Source organism: Aplysia californica, unplaced genomic scaffold (assembly GCF_000002075.1).
Source record: "Aplysia californica isolate F4 #8 unplaced genomic scaffold, AplCal3.0 scaffold00134, whole genome shotgun sequence".
Taxonomy (NCBI): Eukaryota; Metazoa; Mollusca; class Gastropoda; order Aplysiida; family Aplysiidae; genus Aplysia; species Aplysia californica.
In genome coordinates, this window is record NW_004797404.1 from 353,048 (window position 1) to 377,572 (window position 24,525).

The 24,525-nt window shown below is 36.9% G+C and overlaps 1 protein-coding gene across 2 annotated transcripts in view; it reads left to right on the forward strand.

Annotated features, from left to right (window-relative positions):
• The first annotated feature begins 5,096 nt into the window (after window positions 1-5,096).
• LOC101860404 (serine--tRNA ligase, mitochondrial) overlaps window positions 5,097-24,525 on the forward strand; it is a 22,602-nt gene continuing 3,173 nt past the window's right edge. Inside the window, exons 1-14 of one of the 2 annotated variants that reach the window (XM_005096654.3) lie at window positions 5,097-5,232; window positions 8,730-8,924; window positions 9,479-9,766; window positions 12,119-12,196; window positions 12,659-12,713; window positions 13,959-14,025; window positions 15,231-15,336; window positions 16,021-16,068; window positions 16,423-16,531; window positions 18,529-18,574; window positions 19,402-19,489; window positions 20,406-20,518; window positions 21,326-21,419; window positions 24,337-24,429. In XM_005096654.3, the coding sequence (XP_005096711.1) occupies window positions 8,751-8,924; window positions 9,479-9,766; window positions 12,119-12,196; window positions 12,659-12,713; window positions 13,959-14,025; window positions 15,231-15,336; window positions 16,021-16,068; window positions 16,423-16,531; window positions 18,529-18,574; window positions 19,402-19,489; window positions 20,406-20,518; window positions 21,326-21,419; window positions 24,337-24,429 (1,359 nt within the window). In that variant the 5' untranslated portion in view covers window positions 5,097-5,232; window positions 8,730-8,750. The remainder of the gene's footprint in view (window positions 5,233-8,729; window positions 8,925-9,478; window positions 9,767-12,118; window positions 12,197-12,658; window positions 12,714-13,958; window positions 14,026-15,230; window positions 15,337-16,020; window positions 16,069-16,422; window positions 16,532-18,528; window positions 18,575-19,401; window positions 19,490-20,405; window positions 20,519-21,325; window positions 21,420-24,336; window positions 24,430-24,525) is intronic. The other variant, XM_035969281.1, reaches the window with a different exon arrangement.

Below are 24,525 nucleotides of genomic sequence, written 5' to 3' on the forward strand. Positions count from 1 at the left end.
ATTGTCATATTTGCCGGGTTTTTGGGGGGTTATTTATTTGTACGTATGGGTATTTTGAAGACCCACGAGATGCATAGGCCTTCATTAACATTTTTCTGATTACTTGTAATTTCATGCATAAGAGCTTTTCTTTCTCTCTAATTTGATGTATATAATGTATATCTATAAATCATAGCTAATTTTTAAATGACATTCTGAATTTGATGAGATTTAGTCGTTTTTACGCCCCTTTAGCAGAAATGTGAAAATGGCTTTTGTGCCATTTTTGGGTATATTTTGATCACTTTGAATTGTCAGATGTCTATGAAAAGAATTCAGCTTAGTACGTTTGTTTTTTGTACGTGTTTTACGGCGCTCACAACTGTATAAGGTCATATGAGCGCGCGGAACACATTAAACATTTTCAGTTGGTAGGAAATTTTGGATGTTTCCTGGGTCGCGGCCGAAGCCTACTCTAATCGATTTTGGACCGTCAAGGGATTTTATTTAAAGTGCGCAACTTGCACACGGGACCTCTGAGATTTTTCGCCCTTGTCCGAGAAGGCTAGGTGTAGATTTTTCTTACCAGAAGATCAGAGGTGTGGCTGAAAGACAGCAGTAAGAAGGAGCCAAGGAGTAGCAGTAGAAAGGCTGCAGAAAGAGTCAGTGGCCCAGAGGAGGGGGCAAAGAAGGTGAGGGGGTGGGGGTAGAGGGTGAAAACAAAAGCAGACGACAGGACATTGCCAGAGAACAGGAAAGGAGGTGAAAGGATACAATTTAGAGAAAAAAAATGTCCGCCGCTATCCGGGCAAAGATACTCTAGGCTGTACTATTTTTTATCTGGGCTCGAACCCGGGACCTATTGAATGAGAGGTGAACACTTTAACTTTTTGGCCACGAGAGTCCCCAGGTTAGTATGTGCACCAGTGACTCTTGACTGGAGAAATTTAGTTTGTGTAGCAAAGAAGCAAGTTTATGTGTGAGCTGTCTCTGAAAATCGTTTGTTCTTGTTATATTTCGCGATATGCACAAAAATAATATAGAATACAAGAATGATGTCCTGAAATATCACTCTATTGCAATAAATTTGGTATCAAAATGCTCATAATGAAAAGTATGTGGATTGATTTTTCACTTAAATCAAATAAGAAAATTAAGCGTTGTATACCATATAAGTCAAACCTGCTCTAACGACCAATCGCTCAAACTATATAAAACAACCCCTTCCCACTTCACCTCTTTAAAAAAATTGATACATGTATAATGACACTGTCTAAGAGGGCCGCGCTACCTTCATCAATGACCACTTTTCTTTTCGACAACGAGTAGTCGCTTTGGACAAGTTCGACCGTAATTAATTTTGAATGTGGAATAATGCACATTACATAACAACTCTGTCATAACTGTTGCGTAACGTATCGAGATTTAGACAGTACCTTTCTTTTACTCACTAGTCACTTTTCGGTTAGTTATAGTGTACTAGAGGACAAAATTAAAACAAAGAGCCCTTTCAAGCGTGCGTTTCTTCACCCTCTCTAAATCTGTTTGTACCCAACAAACCACAAACCGAACAATATTACATTGTAGCCTACTCCCCATCTCACTTGTACCCCTTCAGATGCCATCGACTCCTTGTTCGCTTTTGTTCCCTTCCTCACTACTTGTTCTATCCCTTCTCATGAAAAATACAGGTACATGTACATAGTTTTTGCTTCCCACCTCGCTTCAGATGGGCGCGCTACTAGTAATTATGTGTTATGGAATATTTACTATTTATTCACCATCCCACTTGTTATATTTCTTAAATTGTTATAGTTTTAGATCTTATTACTGTTCATCATCCCATACTTTTAACTCGCCTTAGAAGATAATACGTAACCATATTGCAACCTCAGAATGACATTTCTATCTGATAGTTTTGGCCGTTTTGAGTTACTTAGGCCATGAGGTCAGAAAACAAAATATGCTCAGTCTGCTCTTTCAAAATTGTTAGAAAATTTGGAGTCGTTATCAAGATATTCAAAGCATTTCATTCGGAAAAAGCTTGACATATTGCGAAACTAAAAAATGTTTACGTCAAAATTCTCAAAAACTAGGTATTGAGCAGATAGAACTTTGTAATTATGAAGTAGCGATATGCGTAAAAAACAACAACTCCGGCCCTCTAGTTTTATCCCATTAGGTTCCCATACAAAAAATAACTGGCCTAGTGAGTAAGTAACCGAAACACTGCCCTGTAGCTATTAATTACAAAACACCCACCCACACACCGCAAATGTAAACGCAACGAGTCGCGTTTGATGAGCTATCCTCCCACACTACTTTTTGATCTAAGCACATCCAATGCGTGGCCGTCGACAATGTCCCATCCTGTCATCTGCTGTCCTTACTAGACCTTACAGCCGCCTTTCCTCCATTTGACACAGCGCAGGTAGTGGTCCATCAGGCTGGACTTATCGTTGTGTGGGTTATCGCTGTAGACAGATGATGATGATGATAATGATGATGATGATGATGATGATGATGATGATGATGATGATGATGATGATACTACTACTACTACTACTACTACTACTACTACTACTACTACTACTACTACTACTACTACTAAAAAGAAGAAAAAAGAAGAAGAAGAAGAAGAAGAAGAAGAAGAAGAAGAAGAAGAAGAAGAAGAAGAAGAAGAAGAAAGAAGAAGAAGAAGAAGAAGAAGAAGAAGAAGAAGAAGAAGAAGAAGAAGAAGAAGAAGAAGAAGAAGAAGAAGAAGAAGAAGAAGAAGAAGAAGAAGAAGAAGAAGAAGAAGAAGAAGAAGAAGAAGAAGAAGAAGAAGAAGAAGAAGAAGAAGAAGAAGAAGAAGAAGAAGAAGAAGAAGAAGAAGAAGAAGAAGAAGAAGAAGAAGAAGAAGAAGAAGAAGAAGAAGAAGAAGAAGAAGAAGAAGAAGAAGAAGAAGAAGAAGAAGAAGAAGAAGAAGAAGAAGAAGAAGAAGAAGAAGCAGAAGAAGAAGAAGAAGAAGAAGAAGAAGAAGAAGAAGAAGAAGAAGAAGAAGAAGAAGAAGAAGAAGAAGAAGTGTAGTCTAAACCATTTAAATTTGCTGTCATGCATGCGTTTTTATCTTGTGTCTTTTCATTAACTGTAAGTCTATAGGGCCTACCCAAGGAGATTAAAAGTGTAATGACTGGAACAATCATAATTATTCCTTTTCTCTGCACCTCACAACATGGCTGCAGAACGTGTCCTTGGCGTGCCCAAACAGAGATTAATTAAAGTTAGAACCATTTAAATTGTGTTACACATCCAGATCTATTCGGTAATAATAATAATAATAATAATAATAATAATAATAATAATAATAATAATAATAATAATAATAATAATAATAATAATAATAATAATAATAATAATAATAATAATAATATAACAATAACAATAACAACAACAACAACAACAATAATAATAATAATAATAATAATAATAATAATAATAATAATAATAATAATAATAATAATAATAATAATAATAATGCAGTGAAGAGTGAGTTATTAGATTGTTACAATGGTAAGCATTCTCCTCCTGTCATACTAGAGACCAGGCTCGACTCTCCACCGGGAAAGGGTATTGTTTTTATTTTTGATATATATAGAGAGAGAAGAAAGAAGATACATAGGCTACACACACGCACATAGGTTATGGTCGAGGCTGCTTTAGTTCCGGTATCCTCGGTTATGATGGATCTGAACGATGAACAGATAGATCTAGAAAGGGAAATTATTGCATAAGTTTTATTCAATGCAATTTTATAATTTCAATGTTATACATGTATATTTAGTTTAAAAAAAAAAAGAAAGTGAAAGTCTGCTACACCTCTTGTACGGACACTGCACAGGCTTCCTGCAGAGAAAAGTATTACATGTGTACAAGTAGGCCACTCTATGTAACAAATACTTCATTGATAATATTTCAATGTGCCATTTATCAAATCTGCCGAAACTACATTTCAACTTGCAGTTTTAGACTATCGGCTGAGAAAAGAAATTTCTTTTACCCTCTATGAAACTTTTTTTTTAAAATGGATGGAAAGTCATTTAAATATCGTGGTCCAAAGTTCCGATGAGAATGCTTTGATTTGAGAGATCAAATAGCCTTTTATTAATTTAAATGTTAGCTAAAATTTACATCATTGAGATATATAATTGGAAAGAGTTTTGTTATTGTTGTTGTTTTTGCTTTGGTCAGATCACATAGGCCTACAGCTGTTCATATATATTATGTTACTGTTGTATTTAGGCCTAAAGCGCTCGCAGAGCCTGTTTCCTATAATCGGGGTTGAGAGCCACATTAAATGTTATATTATTATAATTATTATCATCCATTTTTATTATCACTACTATTTTTTATTATAAGTTATTACTTTCATATATTAATTATTATTATTATTAAATTATTATTATTATTATTATTATTATCATCATCAATAAAAATAATAATAATGATAATAATAAAATTATTATTATTAATGATAATAATGATTATTATTATTATTAGCCTATACAATAAAGAAGAAAATATTTTCGAAAATAATATCTGCAATCTCTTGAGTGATAATTAGACATTATGTTCAGTTTGAAGTACTGGGATTTTGCTAGGCCAAGTAATAGTAGTGGTAGTATAATAATAATAATAATAATAATAATAATAATAATAATAATAATAATAATAATAATAATAATAATAATAATAATAATAATAATAATAATAACAATAATAATAATAATAATAATAATAATAATAATAATAATAATAATAATTAGAAAAAGAAGTAAAAGAAATAAGTCAACTGAGTGCATTGCTGAAAATATTATGAGTTGGTTCAAAACTATGTAAAGAATAAAGGAACAAAAGACTATGTAAAGAATAAAGGAACAAAAGAGAAAATGATACACACAGTTTTCCCATGATAACGCCTGTGGTATCATAAACTTCAGCTTAAAATAGAAATCTCTTACAAATAATTTTATTAAATAAATTTTATTTTATTTTCTTTAAAAATGATATAATAAATGTTTTGATAGTCACAAATTGTTTTCTTTCTCTTCTCATTAGTGAGATTATATTTTATAGATTTCAAAATGGCCGCTTCCATGACTTCTTTGCTTAAGAGAAATGATAAATTTTAATAGACAATTCGTATGACAAAAGTGTGATATAACTTCACAGACGAGCAGAAGCGACTTCTGCTGACATCAGTTTGTTTTTAAAGTACTCAAACTTGCTTTCTGTGGCTTGTTTTGTCTTCACACACAATAACCCTACATTGCCTTTGAGTTGACTTTGACTTCGCTTTGCTTTTCCTCAACTTTCACTTTCACTTTACTTTGTACTTAATCTAGATCTAGAAATCTAGAATCTAGATCTAGATCTAGATCTAGTATTCTAGGTCTAGATCTAGATCAAGGAGTTTAGAACTAATGGAGCCTCCTCTCTCTCTTCGCGGCGCCACGAGTAGTACGCCGCGGTGGGGATCAAATATGCCGCCGAGTGTGGGCTCAATCTCGAACTGTGGCGTTTCTTTTTATAGAATCTTATCGGGCTGGGCCACGTTGTGGGGGTGGGCAGGGTGGGGGAATGCACGCAAGGAAGAGGGGATGGAGCAGGGATGAAAGAGGAGGGGCGGGCCTTGGGAATTGACGAAGGAGAATGGGAAAAATTAAATAAAAGAGAGAGAGTGAGAGAGAGAGACAGATGGACAGACAAAGAGAGAGAGAGAGAGATTGTGTTCAACTGACGGATAATGATAGGGAGACAAAAAATAATAAATTCTGTGTGTGATACGGACTATTCAATTCTTTCAGAGTTTTATGTTATAATCAATAGACAAGTTTAAAAATCAGAAAGATGTGTAAAATAAGAAAACTTGTCCAAGTAACATAAAATTATCAAACATACCAAATTATAAAGATAATCTTTCAAGATGCCAAAATGTTTAATTATTAGAAATGGATAAAAATATACTTTAAAACTGAATTTAAGATATATGATTGCATGATTCTAGGCGTGTGCCATAACTAACTTTATGTGTAAGGAATAGCGAACACAACAGAGGGTCGATGCCAGCTTTATCAGATTGCTAACAGTATGTCTTGGTCTATAAATAAATTTAATAATATTATTGATTACAATAATTTTGTTTCCTGGTTTTCACAAAGTAGAGCGCACAATGATTTCAAATATTTAAAAAAAAGAGATAACAGCACCTTTGGAGGTGTGATCGTATGCATAAGCGTGGATGACCTTTGAAGGTTTCCTTTTTTTTTTTTTTTGTTCAGTAAAGTATGATATGGAGAGCAGCGTTTTTAGTCCATTATTACACTCTGGGGGGGGGGGGGGGGGGGATAATTTATCTCAGTGATGACTCTTGTGTATTAAAATTTGTTGTTGCTTTGTTTGGTTTATTTTTTAACAGCAGAATCTTAAATGAATCGGAATTATTGATTGTGGGGTCTTAGGTGAAGACTACAACAATAGAATTAAACCGAGTATAGTTCTATCTAACAAGAGTCAAACTCTTATCCACCCCACCCTACCCTCTCCCGTCATCTGATATGGTTTGGTGTTTCTTTAACATAGAAAATATTCATCATTATTGTTGTTGAGTATTGATTTCATATTCTAATGGAGCCTCCAGATATCTACATTTAGACAACAGTAGCATCTAATTTGCACACACAATGGAAAACGATATAAATGTATATGTATTTATACATACACACACATAATAATTATATATATATAGACATAATAATTATATATATATATAAAAGAATAAGAATACTTTTTAAAAATTGAGTATCTCGGTCTTTCTGCTTGGGTGTTGTATCCCTTTCAGCCTGGGTTGGCCTTGGCAGGTAGCGCCAGAGCCAGCCTCTTATGAATGTTCATGATCTAAATTGTGTTGCTGGGGGCATAAAAACACTTTCATTCAAATTTTTTAAAAGGAAAACAACTTAACTGTGAAAACTTCGGTCCACTGCAGCATCATATCAGTTCTTACACTTATATACAACACATATGCAAGGCATTTTTACTAATTGACTTGCCTAATCTCAAGGACCTCGGAATAAAACCTTCTTTCTTATCTAGATTTCAGTGCGTGTGTCGGGGATTCGTGCAGCGCAGGTAGCCCACAGTTCCGCCGCGAGAGAGGGCTCCTATCAGGCGTGCGGTGCCGCCAACAGAGCATCCTCCATTACTTTTAATCTCCTTGATCTAGATCTAGAATCTAGATCTAGATTATTTTTATTTTTTTAGTCAATTTTACTTGGTCTACGTCCTCGGCTCTCACTCAAATCTTTTTTAACACCAGCCCAGCACCCCTACAGCACCCCTTTCCTTTCTTTCTGTAAGTAATGGGTATTGGTGCTATGGGCAGTGCTGTTCGATGGAATTTGCCTGAAATTGTTGTATATCTAGAGCTAGAGCTAGATTAGATTCTAGATCTAGTTGTAAAGTTCACAAATAATTTAATTAATTGTGAGAGCTGAGGCGAGGCATCTGCCATCAGGTTGAAATCAGGTGTTCGTCAAAATAATAAAATTGATGAAACTGGTAATTCTCTGCCCGTAGGACCATTTTCATATAATTTTTTTGTTTTGGGTTCAGCGTCTTGTAATTTCCGTTTAAAGACACTTTCCTGAGTGTATAAATTGATATTTTACTGAAAAACGTTGATCAAAGATTATAACCTGGATTCTACAAAAAATATAAATTTCTGTTTCCAAAAATAATCAGCGTCAGCTTTTGAAGTCACAAAACTCGGGTGGCCATTTTCTAGTTAATTTTACCTCTGACACAAGGTGATCCCCTCTTCTTCGGTCTCAGTTATCTCGACTACTATGCAAGATAGGGATTTTCTCTATTAAAAAGCAAGGCAAATGAATAGGCTTTTTTATAAACTGATACCAATTACGCTTTAAAAATCGATAAGTGCCTGATTCCACTGCATCATGACCCAATTATTTTTTAATTGTCTGCAGTACAGTACAGACACACACATATATTTATTATATAATATATATATATATATATATATATATATATATATATATATATATATATATATATATATATGTATAAATATTTATACAAACCGACTTCAACAGTCGGAGGGAAACTGTCCAATCAGCAGCCTTATTTTATGCAGTCATGACGTCACAGTGAGTTTAGTGGCAAGCATTATTGGGTTTTTATTAGGCCCACAACACTTTAACCCTTTGAGCCCTGATCTCCTGAGGCAACCAAGCTCCTCTGCCTGAGCTCCTGATTGATATATTACTAACATTCATAATATGATGGCCAGAATCACATTCCATATCCCACTCAGGGTAGTCCTTGTCAATACCAGCATTTGATTTAGAAAGATCTTCAAAATAGTCAATAATGTCTTGTGCAACAAACACTGTTTTCTGTACGTTTTTTGTCTCAGGTGGGCTTGGTTGGGGATGGGGTCTTGCTCACTTGAGGCCGGTGGCTAGGCATACGAATTAAGCCCTTGAATTGAAGATGCAAGGGAGATTTTGTTGTTGTTAATGCAGGGCTTTGAATGATTATATTATTGGTACCATACATTATATCTCCAGCACTGTTTGTCATACTGAATAAAGCAATTAAACCCATCTTGTTATCCCTAAAAGTATTCCCTAGAAACTTCAAAATATGCCGTGAATGTTGAATTCTCCATCTTTTTTTTTTCTATTCAGCTTTTACATCAAGACTCAGGAATGCATGGGATCATGTGTGCTTCAGTTTCTGTGATGAGAGTCCCATATTCATGTGTATTCAAGAGCGGCAAATTACAAGCTTATCTACGACATGCAGTGTACCAAGCTGATTCTCAACATACGCTGATATCTCAGCTTGCCTCTTGTCTGGCCATGACCACAAGGAGATTTTCTGTAAGTTAAGCCTACGATATACAAAGTCTTATTGTTCATGATGCTAATACTGTGTAGCCCTGTCCTGCTCTGGTTTTGATGTGCCAAAATCTTTGTCACTGTTGTTATTGTTTTTTTTCACTATAACTCAGATCCATTCAGAACAAACTGAAGCCCCTGTGATAATTATTTACTTACTGTAAATTGTGTGGATGTTAGGTATAAACTAAACTAAGGTTTGCAACTACTAACATAGAGACATTTACTCTTTATTTTCATTCTCTTGGCTCCTATTGGTTCTGATTTTTTAATGAAAGTCTCTTCTTCTGAATTTCTTTGTATTTTACTGGTAATGCCCACTTTTCTACTTGTGTTTCTTTTTAAGATCAACAAAATTCAATTTTCATTTGGTTTGTATTGTTAGATTATAGAAACAAATAAGCTTTGGATGAAAAATGTTGGTTGTTCGATAAAGAAAGTTTATTAAGGCGATGTATTAAAAGTGGATAGGCCTTAATTTCTCTCATGACTGTTCAGCAGTATGGTATGTTTTATATTAGGCTTATATTTCGCAGATACACTTGAAGCCACATCAACCACAAGACAGAAAGTCTCTTTTGAAGCTGAGATGTTCTCCTCGTTCAGTGCGGCATACGGCAATACAGTCAAAAAATGGCAGTGATGGTCTGAGTCCAGCTGCATGGACAGAACCGTTCAAACTACCAGAGCCGCAACTGGATTGGTCTTATCTCTTAGACAAAAAGAACACTGAGACAATTGCTGCAAATATTTACAACAGAAAGGGAATTGGAGACATTCACAAATTGATCACCTTGTCAGAGCTGTATGCACAAGAACAAAATGTGAGTGTTGATTTTTATTTAAACCTTTTTCTCATTAATTCTTTACTTTGTATTTGTAAATTTTCCGTTTCCACAGAGCTCTTCGAATATAGATCTATATATTGTGAATATTTATAATGGTAATGAATTTGATCTGCTATTGTTTTATAATGCTGACAACAAAAGAATGAAATAGAGGATCAATTGGGAAAGAGGTGCATAGTGGGGATAAATCTGTTCGAATCTTCGTAGTGCTGTACAGTGTACATGTATTAATTTGACAAATATTGTTTCATATTCAAATATTGTTATATGCCTTAGTGAAAAACTGGATGAACAAAAAACAAATTGATGTTAAATGATACTAAAACAGAAGTCATTCTGGCAGGCAATGCAAAGTCTGTTAAAAAGATTGACCACGATCACATGACAATTGGTGATGCGAAAATTGCATTATCAAGAAAAGTTAAGAATCTTGACATCTGTTTTGATTCCAGTTTGTCAATGTCAGCTGAGGTAAATTATCTGATCAGCTGCATATTTTTAGAAATAAGAAAAATTAGTAAAATACGTCATCTGATCAATATTAAGTATACTGCTTTACTAGTTACTAGCTTATTTTTATCAAAACTCGATTATAATAACTCCTTGTTATCAGGAATATCACTGGAGAAAGTTAAAAAACTTCAAACTGTCCAAAACAATGCTGCACGTTTAGTTTTACGGAAAAGAAAGTGTGACTCTGCTAAACCTCTTTTACGAATTTTGCATTGGCTTCCTGTTGAGAAAAGGATTGTGTACAAGTTGGTCACCCTATGTCACAAATGTTTGAATGATAATGCACCGTCATATTTATCAAATCTGTTAAGACTGTACATTCCAACTCGCAGTTTAAGGTCATCAGCTGACAAAAAGAAATGTATTTTACCATCTATGAAACTTAAAACAATAGGTGAAAGGGTATTTGAATACCAAGGCCCCAAGATCTGGAATGCTTTACCAAGGACTTTAAGAGAGATGAAATCTTTTGATTCATTCAAATGTCAGCTGAAATCATTTCTGTTTTTTAATTAATAAGATGGATATTTGGAATAATTTTATTTAGTCAGAAAACAACGATTTATGTTACTGTTGTCCGTTGTACTGTATTGTAAAGCGCTCAGAGCCTTTGTACTTTAATCGGGGTTGAGCGCTATATAAATGTCATTTATTATTATTATTATTATTATTATTATTATTATTATATCTGACTGGAGGAATTTGCTTTAAAATTTTTTAAAATATACTTTAAATGTTAAGCATTTCAGTGCCATGGCCTAATACATGACATGTGTTTCACTCTTGTAAAGCTATTCGGTGGGTTACTTATGGGAAACACCCCTCACAATTGCTTTAACGGGAGGAGTACCCTTGAGGACCATTTTCTATGTTTGTTGCCCGAGATCAAATCTAAGCACACATATAAATAAGACATAGTAAAATCTCTTGATATGCAATTTGATTTTGACATAGCTACAGCAGTTGCTATGGAAACGTCCGCCATCTTAAAAATAAACAATGAATTTCAAATCCCTAAGGCTTTCTTATTTACTGACCAAATTTGGTGAGGGTATACCTGAACCAGACCCTATCAGAATAACAGCAAGTTTTTTCAATAAGTGCAAAAGAAAGAAAAAAGAGAATTTTCCCAAAGTATAAAAAACTTTTTCTAAATTTTTGGTTGCGTAATCGCTTGCCAATGGAAAAGTGTGTGTTTTTTTTCAAATATCTCTCTGTTACATTGATGGCAGCCTTGCCAACTATGTTTCCTGAAAGTTTCAATGTCAAAAGAATGAAAACTAAGGAAGGAGTAGGGAAAAAACTGCAAGAAAATACATTTTGCAAAAAATGACAATAACTGAAAATTCACAATATTAATCCGTCCTCATGTTTTCAACGGCAATTTACCAGGAGAATAAAGACTTCTCAATTGTATCCATGCTATTTTTAGACAACAAAAAACTGGTTGATCTTCAAAAATCAGCCAAAATAACAATTTTATAGCCTGACCCAAAATCTGAAAAATCAAGGGTCGCTCCTCCCCATAACTTGCAACGAACACACTACACATTTCTCTTAGTTTTAGATGCTATTGCTTATGAATCTTGTGCATGGGAATTAAGTTGTATGCAATAGATAAAAGGTTTTCTTGTTTGATTCTATTTGCTAAATGTTCAAACCTTGAAAGTATGTCTCTGTGCATCTGTCCCTGTCTCTTTTTTCTTTTTTTTTTCGTCAAGAAAAACTTTTGATTCATTAAAATATTATTTTTCCATCGACATGTGCTATCAACCTGATTGGCAATACTCTGCATGTACTGTCTGGGTGAACAAGGCTGAGAAGAAGGAGGCTTTGAGACAAGAGATGACCTCTGAAGCTTTGGACATTCCCAACATCAGCCATCCCGAGACTGTAAGGTTTAAGACATTTAATTAAACAATTTTGTGCGTGTGTGTGTTTGTTCTAGGATGCCGAACATAAAGGAACTTTACCATCTATTTGCATCCAAAGACTTGAGCTACCTTTCTGTCCACCTGCACACATACGCACACTCACATCCACACCCGCACATATGTGCTCATGCGCGCTCACATGCACACACATACACACACACACACACACACACACACACACACACACACACACTATCACACAGTGTTGGTTTCATTTTGTAAATAATCGCTTTTGAAATTACCTTTTTCTTGTCGTACTTTGTTCTATCAGACTACACATCTATAAATAAGCTCTTGAACTTGAACATGTGTACTTGGCGTAAGGGCATGTTATCTTGCTAGACTGGAACTTCAGGCTTGGTGTCTTTGTATTTTACGCTATCATGATTGACACATGTATTCTCAAATGCTTTATTTACAGATTGTTGGCGACGAGTCATGTGCTAGGCAAGTTGAGGTTGTTGGTGACAAAAAAGGTTTGTTTTGTTTTGTTTTGCCTCTTAATATATTTATGAACATTATTTTGCTATTACAAGTGGAAAAAAGTTACCCTGATGACGTGCTAGTGTTTATTAATTTCAAGACTGTTTTTTCAGTTTATTATTGTTTCTTAGAGACTGATTGGGTGGTGGGTGCTTTGGTGAGGAATGAGGTCTTCTTCAGCTACTTCTTTTTCTATGTGGCAAACGTCTCTGGGAAAAATGTAACAGTATCATGCCAACTTGTCAAAAACCACAAGTTATCCCAATCAACTCAGCTTTATTCACTGTTTTGACATGATTGGGGTTCATTTTATTTCCTTTTTTTTAACATAGCCCTGGGCAAAATGGGATGAGCTCTAAGACTGCTTTATGTACATTTTACTTTCTTACAGTGCTTTGTGAATATTTATGCCTTTAAAGGTAGAGTTTTTGTCATTGGTACACAAGATTCAATGTTAATACCATTTATATACTCGCCTGCCGCACAATGTGGTGTACAATACTGAGAGTATACTTTGACTCCAAAATCTGCCCATTTTTGTAAGTTGCGCATATTAATGTTATAAAGTAAAGAGTATTTTGCTGACATTCTGGAGGGGGCTCAAAATGCTTGAAATTAAGTACTAGTTCGGCCCCAAATAGTGTTTTATCCAAGAACTGTTGGTTGTTGCATTGAGACTGATTGAATCCGTGAGACTGGCAGCACAATTATTATGGTTTTCTGCGTATGCAACAACTTTCAGCTTAAAGTGGGCCTCATACTCTTTCTTTTCAGACTGGCTTCTATGACTTGAAATGCCGGTAGGCTAGTAGAAAGAAAACCACCCACCAATGGTCCAGTGTTCAGAATATTTTATGGGAAAATCAGGAGTTGAACTCAGGACAAACTGCTCCATTATCAATAATCAATATTGTTCAATGGAAAATTCTATTCGACATTATTCTTTTGTGTTGAACCTTATCCTGGCTATATGTTGCGCATATAATGAGGGGGGTAGGGGATAATTTTGGACCTCATTTAAAAAAAATATATTTATAGTGAGTATATGGTATCCTTTTGAAAAGAGACATATGTTTCTTGTGGTGTTCATATTTGCTTTTGAAAACATTTTGAAAGGTGCTCTTAACTTTCTTTCTCTTTTTTAGTTTTAAAGTAAGGTCAATATGCTGAAGAGGATGTTGTCCCTCAATAACCATAATAATCACTGAAACATCAACAGAAACCTGTTTACTTCCCAGATTTTGACTTCAAACCTCGTCCAGTGAGTGAGCTTGGAGGCAAAGGACTCAAGATGCTGAGAGATAGGTTTGTTCAAAACTGAACTGATTCTTCTTCTCCATCTCGTTCAACTTTAAATGGACATTCCAGTCTCCAGTGCTAAAGCTGTTGTTCGCCACAGATCCTCCAGGCCCCCATAGTGTTTTCGGTCTCTCTGCCTTGGGTTGGGCCAATATTTTTTTATAAGTGCCTTGTACATTGTGCAGGCTTGCAGCAGATGTTTCCCTGTTTGGTTTCCAGTTCTGCTCTGAAAACTGAGCCGACTGATTGAGATGACTTACCCCCTACTGTACCACCATGTACAATTATTAATTAATTTGGTGATTTCAAAAAATTAATTGATTCTTTTATGCATATGTTTATCTATTGTTTACCTTCTTATTTATATGTTGTCTTGTGTATTTGTCAAACTGTTTATTGATATTGTCTAGTCTCATATATTATTTTGTTTCCAATTGCTTTTGAACTTGGTCAGAGATGGTCAGTACCAAAGTTCTATGCTTAATGAAGTCCAAGTTGAAGAGCTGGATTATAATCTTGTATTTCCCTCCAATCAAAGACTCTCGTATCTTCTCAGAATTTCATTTTGCCTGTTTGTTTCTTCGTCCAGGGGTGGATACACAGTGTTACAGCCTGTTGGACTGTTTTTGGTGTTTTCTATCACTGTTGATTTCCTAGTACTAAATGCTTTTATGAATGATAAATCCTAATGGTCCACTCATTTGCATCTATTCATTGCACACAAAACATGAGATCATTAGGTAATATGATGACACTTTCATATTTTAAGTTTTTAGCTTCTAAAAAACGATGTCGAGTATTGCAGAGGATACCATTAGGAAAGTAGAAGAGGAGATAAAAGCTGTTTAGAATATTAAAAAGGGTTTTGGCTATCTTCTTCAAGTGCCTGATATGGGGCAGGCATTGGCAGTCATAGTTCACCTCTCATTTTTTTCTGCTTTCATGTTCTGAAAAACCCAGTAGTATCCTGGTCTTTTCCCATCAACCGTCTGTTCAAGTTCTCAGAGTTCTGATGAACTTAAAAAAGGTAAATGTGGAAAGTGCCAGCTCTTTCTTAGTGCTGTTATTTTGTTCACCTTGTCTTTTTATATTTATCCTTTTTTTTTCCCAGAAGCAAAATACTACCCAATCACATTTGTTACAACAAAGGTTTCACCAATAAGGTTGGATCTCCCAATGATGAATTAAGTCATTACTTTTCTTACCCTCAGGAACTTAACTTTTTCCACGGGCACCAAGACATATTATCTTGAAGCAGATCTGGCCCAGCTGGAAAGGGCTCTGGTGAACTTTACCCTGGACTTCCTCCAGACCAAGGTCAGTGCAGCACAGCTCTATAATTTAAACTCCTTGTACTTGAAAGGTTTGCTATTTTAAAAAGATTTTGTGAACATGAATGTTATTGTTTTGTATTCGTAAGAGCGAACTCTTCAACTCAAAAGCCTATATGTTCGCATTACACGGCATAAAACTGAAGGTAAGCAAACACAAACTTTCACTTCATGAACAGGATTCTCGCGTCTGAATGTTCTGTGCTTTCAAATCGTGAGGTTGGAACTTGTTCAGCTTGAATTGGTTCTAAATGCTTATTGTAGATTTAAAGCCAAGACCTTTCTTTTTATAAAACGGTGCGTGTCGTCAAGTTGATAATTTGTACATTTTTAATGATGGTGTGGATGATTTAGGTTTGATGTTCAGGTAGAGATGATTCTGAACTTGGTATTTCAGGTTCGCTTCCAAACGTTATAGATGATAGAAAAAAATGATGTGGAAGTTTTGCTGTGTATGCCAGCTACATTGTGTTGAAGGGGTTTCGCATTTCAGTGTTTTCTTCAACAACATCTGTTATGTTCCTGTAGTTGGGCATAGTTGAGAAAAATGGCCATAATAACGTGCAATGCAGCCACCACTATCTCTTGAATAATGAATAAACTGTCAACATAAAACATTTTGTATTTTATTGTTAATGTATTTTTGTTTGTTCTTTGCTTGTTGTCACAGGGCTTTGAGTATGTCACTGTTCCTGACGTGCTTCACTCGGGTGTCATTGTAAGTACAAGTGTATTGTGAGGCTTATTTGTTTGAGTAAAAAGAAGCGCATCCTTACAGTAATGGTCATTTAGTGTTGGGAAAAAGTAAGACAGAAGGACAGAAACAACAAAGGGAAAGTAAAGATCTACGAGTAATGCCCTCCAATCGCCTGCAGTTTCATGAGGATGTCGCACAGTGTAGTGATATCATAGTGTCTTAAGAAAACATCCTAATATTTTTTAATTTATTTTTTAAATTATTTTTTTTTGGGGGGGGGGGGGGGGGACTACAAGGATATAAAAAGGAACTGTTACTATTTATTTCGTTTCACTATGCATAACCATGAGTGAAACCTTCCCATCTCCCCCTTAGGATAGCTGTGGTTTCAAGACAAGCCTGGCCAAGAGTCAAGTGTATCATCTCCACCCAGACTGCCTGAAGGGGGCGTGTCTGGCTGGCACTGCCGAGATGTCCTTGGCCGGTGAGAGAACAGTGCTTCTTCTGCCTGCAGTACAGTAGAACTCGGATTCAACGAAGTCGTCGGGCCTGGCTTCAATTTCGTTGAATGCGAGTGTTCATTATTGCAAATATGAGGGGTTTTTGTAGATAATTACAGGCACAAAGCAAGTAATGTATAATGTATTCAACATTCTCAATCCAAAGTTGTTTGGCTTTAAATGAGAGGCATTTTCGTTTCCAGGAATATACACTGAATTCTACCTAGCACACACTGTGCAAAAGGGCCGATTTGTTCCAATGCATGTCTGTGTCATCTTTCATCTTTTGCGAATTGTTTGCCAAACAAGTTATGTTGCTGTGTAGAGCCTAGTACTAGTAGCATACGGCAACGTTTGATTCCACAGTCCAACGAACATTTAATTATGTAGATTTTTGTCAACCTTATCTATCATTTTAATATTGATCAGTGGCTGGGGGGAAAAGATTAACTGTGTCTCGTTTGTATCTCTCTCTTGGGGTTCCCTGCCCCAACCGTTTGCTCCCCCTTCCCCCATCCCTTCTCCTCCCCCCTCACACACACACAGTCACACGTCACACGTGTGCTGGCCACCCGTCCGACCCTGGCATATGCTAAGACATGAGTGTGTGATAACAATGCGTGTGTTGGTATGGAAGGATGCTGCGGATTGGTCGCATACGTTATGATAGAGCAGTTCACACAGCAAGCAACTTTGTTGAATCCGAGCTTGCTCCTTTATGTGTTTGTTGAATCCGAGCTTGCTCCTTTATGTGTTCGTTGAATTCGAGCTTGCTCCTTTATGTGTTTGTTGAATCCGAGCTTGCTCTTTTATGTGTTAGTTGAATTCGAGCTTGCTCCTTTATGTGTTTGTTGAATCCGAGCTTGCTCCTTTATGTGTTTGTTGAATCCGAGCTTGCTCCTTTATGTGTTTGTTGAATCCGAGCTTGCTCCTTTATGTGTTCGGTGAATCCTAGTTGTTTTTATTGATTTTTTATGAATAAAAAAATCGGGGAATCCAACTCCTTTCATTGAATCCGAGTTTTCGTTGAATCCAAGTTCGTTGAAACTGAGTTCCACTGCACCACATGACTGTGTAATGGGCTGTAAGCTTGAAAGAGGAAAGAGGGGGTTCATCAGTTTTGAAGAGACTTCTTCTCATGCCAAAGTACACAGTTTGAGAGGCATATTATGGAGATAACTTTGTGTTTTTCATGTCAGCCTTTTCTTCCTCCCGATTCCTGTGTAAATGAGATTGAATTCCTTGTGTTCTCAGAAAAGGATGAAAAGCTTGGAGGTCTTCCATGCACCTTGTAATTTTAAAAATTAAAGAACAGTGTGTCAACTTTTGCTAATCAGTCTGTACCAGTCGGTATAAATGTACAAGGGTACTTTTTAAAAAAATCCAAGGGATATTGTGCTGTGGTAGAAAAATAGTTCTTTTAGCATAAAAATCAGTTGAACTGGGTGTTGAAGTATGTTCTTTCAACTGGGGTTGAGGTTTAGGGGTGGGGGGATGCAGGAGAAGAAAAAGTGTTATAACAGTGTACAACATGAGTGTACAATTATGTTCAAAGAAATCTTGTTGATGCCAGAAATTCACCATTTTTATAGTACATTATGTGGACTGTTCATGTTTATGATCAGAGTGCGCTTTTCTAAATCTGCAGCTGTCAGACTGTTTATGATTATTTAATAAATTCGCATTTAATGAAGTGCTGACTGTTTTCCCTTTTAATCAAATTTGTCTTCGTAAAATGCAATATGTGGTTGGTTTTTGTTTGTGTAATGAAATCAACTGATGTTATCATAACAATGTTGACTGTTGTAGTTTCTAATGCATAATGCAACAATTAATTCCTGATTCAACTCTCATCACCCAGAATATAATGAATACTAGAATGTTTCAATTAAATTGGTATGTTGTAATTTAAAACAGAAAAGTGATGTTAATTGTCAAGGTAACACTGTATGTTTTTTTTTTCCATTTGTCTTTTTCACAGGATACTTTATGAATGAAGTGGTTCCCATGGATCATCTGCCTGCAAGGTGTGTGTCATATGTCACCCCGAAAGGATTATAATTGGTTCTCTTTTTTGGCATGTTCATTTCTGCCTCTTTTGAATCATTCTTTTATTATGTCAGACCTACCAAGTGCTTTTATCGCGGGGTTATTTTTCTGCATTAATGAACCCTGATTGGATTTGCATAAAATGCTATTTTTTCTTGAATTCGTTTCCTTCAAGTCGTATTCAACGTATTGTAAATGAAGTGAAAATACACATTAAAAAAATAATTGTTTGCAATATTTGCATGACTTTTTGTAAATGAAACGAAAGTACACATGTTTATTTGCATTATTTGTGTGACCAATTGTAAGTCATGTGAACCTGAACAGCTGATGGACAATTTGCCCTTTGGTGTCAGTTCTCCTTACAGACAGTTGTTTACCCCCGGGGCGGTGCCACTGACTTAAGTGTCTTTAGGCCATTTCCAAAGGGGGGACATTTCTCGTTCTAATGCACAGTAGAATTGTATTGGCTGATCCAACAATGTCATGCTCATAAGTGTGCCTGAACTACAACAAGGAACTGCTGCTTTTTCTTTCCTAATCCTTACTATCATCATTTTCCTCTAGATCTACTTCTTTTGTATGTTTGTCACACTCTTGTGAACTGCTATTTTTGGGGTGCCTTGATAGTCGAAGCAGACAACATAGCTGTTTAAGCTAGAGAGGTGAGCAGAGTAAGTCTGATTCCCTTTAAGGACTTCTCTGTTGACATCCACCCGTTGGCGCTCATATGACCTTATGCAGTTGCGACGTAAAACCTCTACTAAAACAAAAGACAGTTGTTTCTCTTGTGTCTTTTCCTCAGGATTACCGCCGCCAGTCGATGTTACCGTGCGGAGGCTACGGAGAAGGCAGTAGAGAAAGGCCTGTATAGAGTGCACCACTTCACTAAGGTAATGTCTTAGTTTTAGTAAGTTTTACGGCACTTGCAACACAGTTAGGTCATTTAAGTGTTGAAGTCTAGAGGTGTTACTGGATAGTAACGTACAAAGAAAAAAAGGAGGAGAGATGAGGACAATAGGTATTTGATAGGAAAGACAGAGAAAAACACCCCAGAGCACCTGCCAACCACCCACACAAAGGAATGTTCACAAAACTCTTGAAATGGAAAATGTTTTCTGTGCTGCCCCTTTCTTGTTCATCAGTAGACCTATGGTGAACATAGCTTTTTTCTTCTTCAGGTGTCAGGTCTGGAGCACACATTGTCACATTGACGATCATGGTACCCACTCCTTCTTGTTATCTGTCTTCCTGATCTCATTGTGTTATTTATTGCGAAGTTGTTCACGCCATCTGTGTATGTTCTCTGTCTTCCTGATCTCATTGTGTTATTTATTGCGAAGTTGTTCACGCCATCTGTGTATGTTGTTCTCTCTTCCTCAGTTCTTCTTTTTCCCTCTATCTTTCTGCATAACTTATTGTGCGTTAAAAATAGATGTAATTTCTTATCAGATCGTTCCCTCTCAAAGTCTAGTTCCTAATGATAGTATCGTACAAGGAGACTCTGTTGTATGTCTGAGATGTTTCCAGTGAGTTACTGAGATGTTCGCATATATTATGTGTATGTGTGTGTGTGTGTGTCTGTGTGTTTATGAATGTGTGTATCTGTGTCTGTTTGTGTCTTTATGAGTATGTACCTATGTGTTAATGAGATGTTTCCAGTGAGTTAACAAGATGGGCCATATGAGTGTGTGTATGTGTATGTCTTTCTGTGCATGTCTGTATGTGTGTCTCTGTGCATGCACATGTGTGTATGTTTGAGGTGTTTCCAGTGATAAATCAAGAAGTCCCCCTGGCATGTTTGTTCAGGTGGAGATGTTTGGCCTGTCAGCGGATGAGGATGGCACAGAGAGTAATGAGCTTCTCCACGACTTCCTGGACATTGAACGAGAGCTCTTCTCTCTACTGGGGCTGCACTTCAGGTACAACATTTCATTCATATGTGGACGCCCAAAGATTTTGTCAGTTTGTGAAAGTTTGAACGCTTGCCATCTGCAGCTTGCACTGTATGCTTCCCAGGTAGCTGAGAATGTTTCTGCATGTTCTAGGGTCTGCTGGAGTAACAGAGTTGTAAAACGCATAGAGCTTGCTGTAGAGCGTTGTTATGTGCTATTTGAATGCAGTTATTATTATTATTATTTTTATTATATTATAATTAAAAACTAAGCATTAAAATATTATTTTTACTAATATTGTTATTGTTATTATTGTTATTGTTATTATTGTATTTATTGTTATTGCTATTGTTATTATTGTATTTGCCATTTTTTGCCCAGTCTTTATGATCAGCCTTTGTCCCCTCAAAGAAGTATGATCGTCGGCAAGCTGTTTAAATGTACTAAGGCCAGGGAGCAAAATTTTGCAGGAGAGAGAAAAACTATTTCATTATCTTAACAATTGTACCAACATTATTTATCTTTTCTTGCCTTTTTCAGCTTTAAGAATTTGAATTTTGACAAAATATTTCCAGAGCATATGTAATCGATACCACAGGTGAAGAAACAGCAATTTAAAAAAATTTCGAAAGGACCTACCTCTGTTGTTTCGAACTATCCGTCTTGCTTCTTCCTCGCGCTATATGACTGTTATTGTGTCGATGTGCTTCTTTTTACTCAAACTCAAAATCAAATTGTGTTGTGTTTAGGAATTGGGGAACTAGCCTCTCCTGATTGGTGTCGTGAAGTGCATGAAAAATCTGACTCTTTTTTTGTTTGTGTGTTCTCCACCAGGATTCTGGACATGCCGTCACAAGAGCTCGGTGCTCCTGCCCACAGAAAGTATGACGTTGAGTCATGGATGTATGGCAAGCAGATCTGGGGAGAGGTGAGAACAGTCTGGTGGTACTCTCAAGGGCTTCTGAGTATTTTACTGGTTCCGTACAAATAAATGTATAGCATCGTGGTGAAATCAGGGGCTCATCAAAATGATGACATCGAAGAAACCAAACCAGCATTTTTCCGCTCGATGGACAATTTTTATTGAATTTCTTTTATTTATTTATTTTTTATTTAACTCTTTTATGCCTATTTAAAAACATATTTCACCGTGGAGTTTGCTAAAAAATGTTGATCAAATGCTCAAAAAATGTTATGCATTTTCTAAGGACTTTCAAGCCTTGGAAGTCACCAAACTCTGGCGGCCATTTTCTGGCTTCACTTAGCTCTGACACCAGGTGTCTCCCATATCTCGACTTCAATTCAAGATGGACAGGTATATTTTATACATCGCAAGCAAGGCAAATGAATAGGTTTTAAGATTATACAATAACACCATGTGCCCAAAACATTGATGAGCACCTGATTCCACGGTGTTGTGACATAAATGAGTGAAGTCTACATGTAAATAGGCCTACTTCGTTTCCATCTCCATCCCGACTGAAATGTTGTATCTACATATTGTATTTTCCAACTTGAAACTTTCCTACATGTCATCAGCCAGCTGTTCAGATGCATACCTTCCTAGATTTACGCCTTTTGCGTAATTATTACACCAAAATGGCCCCGATTACGGAAGTACGCAAATGTGGAGAAAATGATGCATTTTTCCCACCCACCACCTAAGCAGTTGGATGTCTGTAAAATGTTATTTTATTAGACACTAAATGATGGAAGCAGGACACCGGCTCAGGCTTGGACGAGGCTTGTCGTCGGGCTGATTTGGAATGATCTCCCGTTCACTGCGCAGTGCTGCAGGCATGTGCGATAGGTTTGTTTTTAACTAGCAACATCGGGATCAGGCCTCTTGTTAAGGTGTGTGCAAAATTTGTCCTAGTCAGAGAGCATCCAGAAATCTGCCTGTGCGTGTGTGATTACACTTTTTTGTCTCAAATTACTCAAAATCATCTTTTCTTTTACATATACAGTGGAAACCTGATATAACAGGGATGGTGGGAGTAGAGAAAATGTCCTGTTATATCCGATCCCTGTTAAATCAGAAATGCAAGGAAAGTAAGCATTTGTGGACTAATCCAGCCGTACTTTTTCATGGGTAGTTTCCCTTGCCACAAGTACCCACGAACAGAGGGTTTGGCACAAACTTTCTCCTTGCCTCCTTAAACCACATCAGAAGAGCTTGGTCCACAGCATCTGCATAGGGCAGTCTCATCTTCTTTCGATCCAGAGCAAACTTTCCATTGGAGTTTGCTGCCACTATCTTCTCACTATCCTTGATAATGGTGTGAATCGGCCCTTGTGGAATGTCGAACTGACGACAAATCTCTGCCAGGGGAGCTTGCTTTTTGTCAGCAGCCTGGATTATTTCGTATATTTTGTCAATTGAAAGGCATTTTCTTTTGCGCTTGACATCGTTGGTGACACATTACACGTGCGTGTTGCTAGGTTTCAGGCTAGATCGAGGTCTGCAGCACACCGCAGCCCTCTCTCGCTTCACATGCCGCGTGTGCTTGCAGTGGCTTGCGTGGGCTTGCTCCATCACTGCGTTACTCTCTCTCTTACTTTTTACACATTGTTAACGAGCCTTTGTCCCTGCTATAACCGGTTGGGCTTCGATGAGGTCCTGTTATTGCCGATAACTTTTAATAGAGATAAAGAGAAGGAAAAAACGGGGATTTTAAAAATCCCTGTTATTACCGGATCCCTGTTATTACCGGGCCTGTTATATATGGTTTCCACTGTATCTGGATCTTGAACTAGGGAGGTATGCAGATGTATTCAGCTCAAAATTTTGAATTTTAAAAAAATGCAGTTTTTTAATTCTTTTGGTCGTGGGTGGTTGAAGGTTGCTCTGGTGTGGTTTGCTCCTTCTTCCTTATCAAACATTTGTCATCCTTATCTTTCATCCTTCTTTTCTTTGTATGTTACTGTCTAGTAGTAACACCTAATCTTCGGTACAGTGGAGTCCACTTATAATGAGTCCTGAAACAACGAGAAGTCTGTTATAAAGACTCTATTCTAAAACCCCGTGTTTTCTCCTTCTTTATCTTTGTAAATAAAATACTGCTATTGCGCCATCAGACCGTCACGCGAGTCGGTTTTAACGGAATATTGTTGCTGCTGTGCACAGCGCACAGACCAATTACATAATATTATAAAAACCTTGCCAGTTGAGAAAGTTGTTGATGATCCAGCGAAATTAAGAATGGGAGAGCCCACGCGAATCAACAATGAAGGCCGGAGCGAATGAGTGGGGAGTGTGTGGCATGCGCAGACAAGCAGAATGCATCGCGTGATAGGCCAGCCCAGTCTAGATTATCTAGGCATACTGTGCCTCTCACTTCTCTGGTGCAGGATGGAGATGTCACAATGCTGTGATAGATGGAGTGAATGTGTGACGTGCGCAAGCAGACGCAACGCACCACAGTGTGTGGTGGGGTGGGGGACAACACAGCGGGCGAGTTAGTCTAGAGCCAGACCCCCTTCTTTCTGATCGCCAACGCCGAGCTGTCAACATTGCTGGTGCTGGAGAAAGAAACCTAATTCGATTTTTGATCAAGTAAGACCTAGAGATCATGTTGAACAAATCATCATCAGGGGAAATACAAAAAGGAATAAACAGAGCGCCAAACTCATAGATTAGGCCTACTTTAATACCATTTCCCTTGAATATATTATTGGATCCCTTGTAACGAGAATCCTGCTATAACAGACATTTCGCACCGGTCCCATCCCTCTCGTTATAACAGGATTCCACTGTACATATAATATGACATATATTTGTGTCGCAAGTGCCGTTACACTCTTATGAAAAATTAAAGACTTTGTTTTGGTCTAATTTCTCACAGATCTCCAGTTGCTCCAACTGCACAGACTACCAATCTCGGCGACTCAAAATCAAATATGCTAGACCAGACGGCTCATTGCGACATGTCCACACGGTGACTTCTCTCTCTCTCTCTCCCTCTCTCTCTCTCTCTTTTTCTCTCTCTTTCTTGCTCTCTCTCTCTCCCTCCCTCCCTCACTCCCCCCCCCCC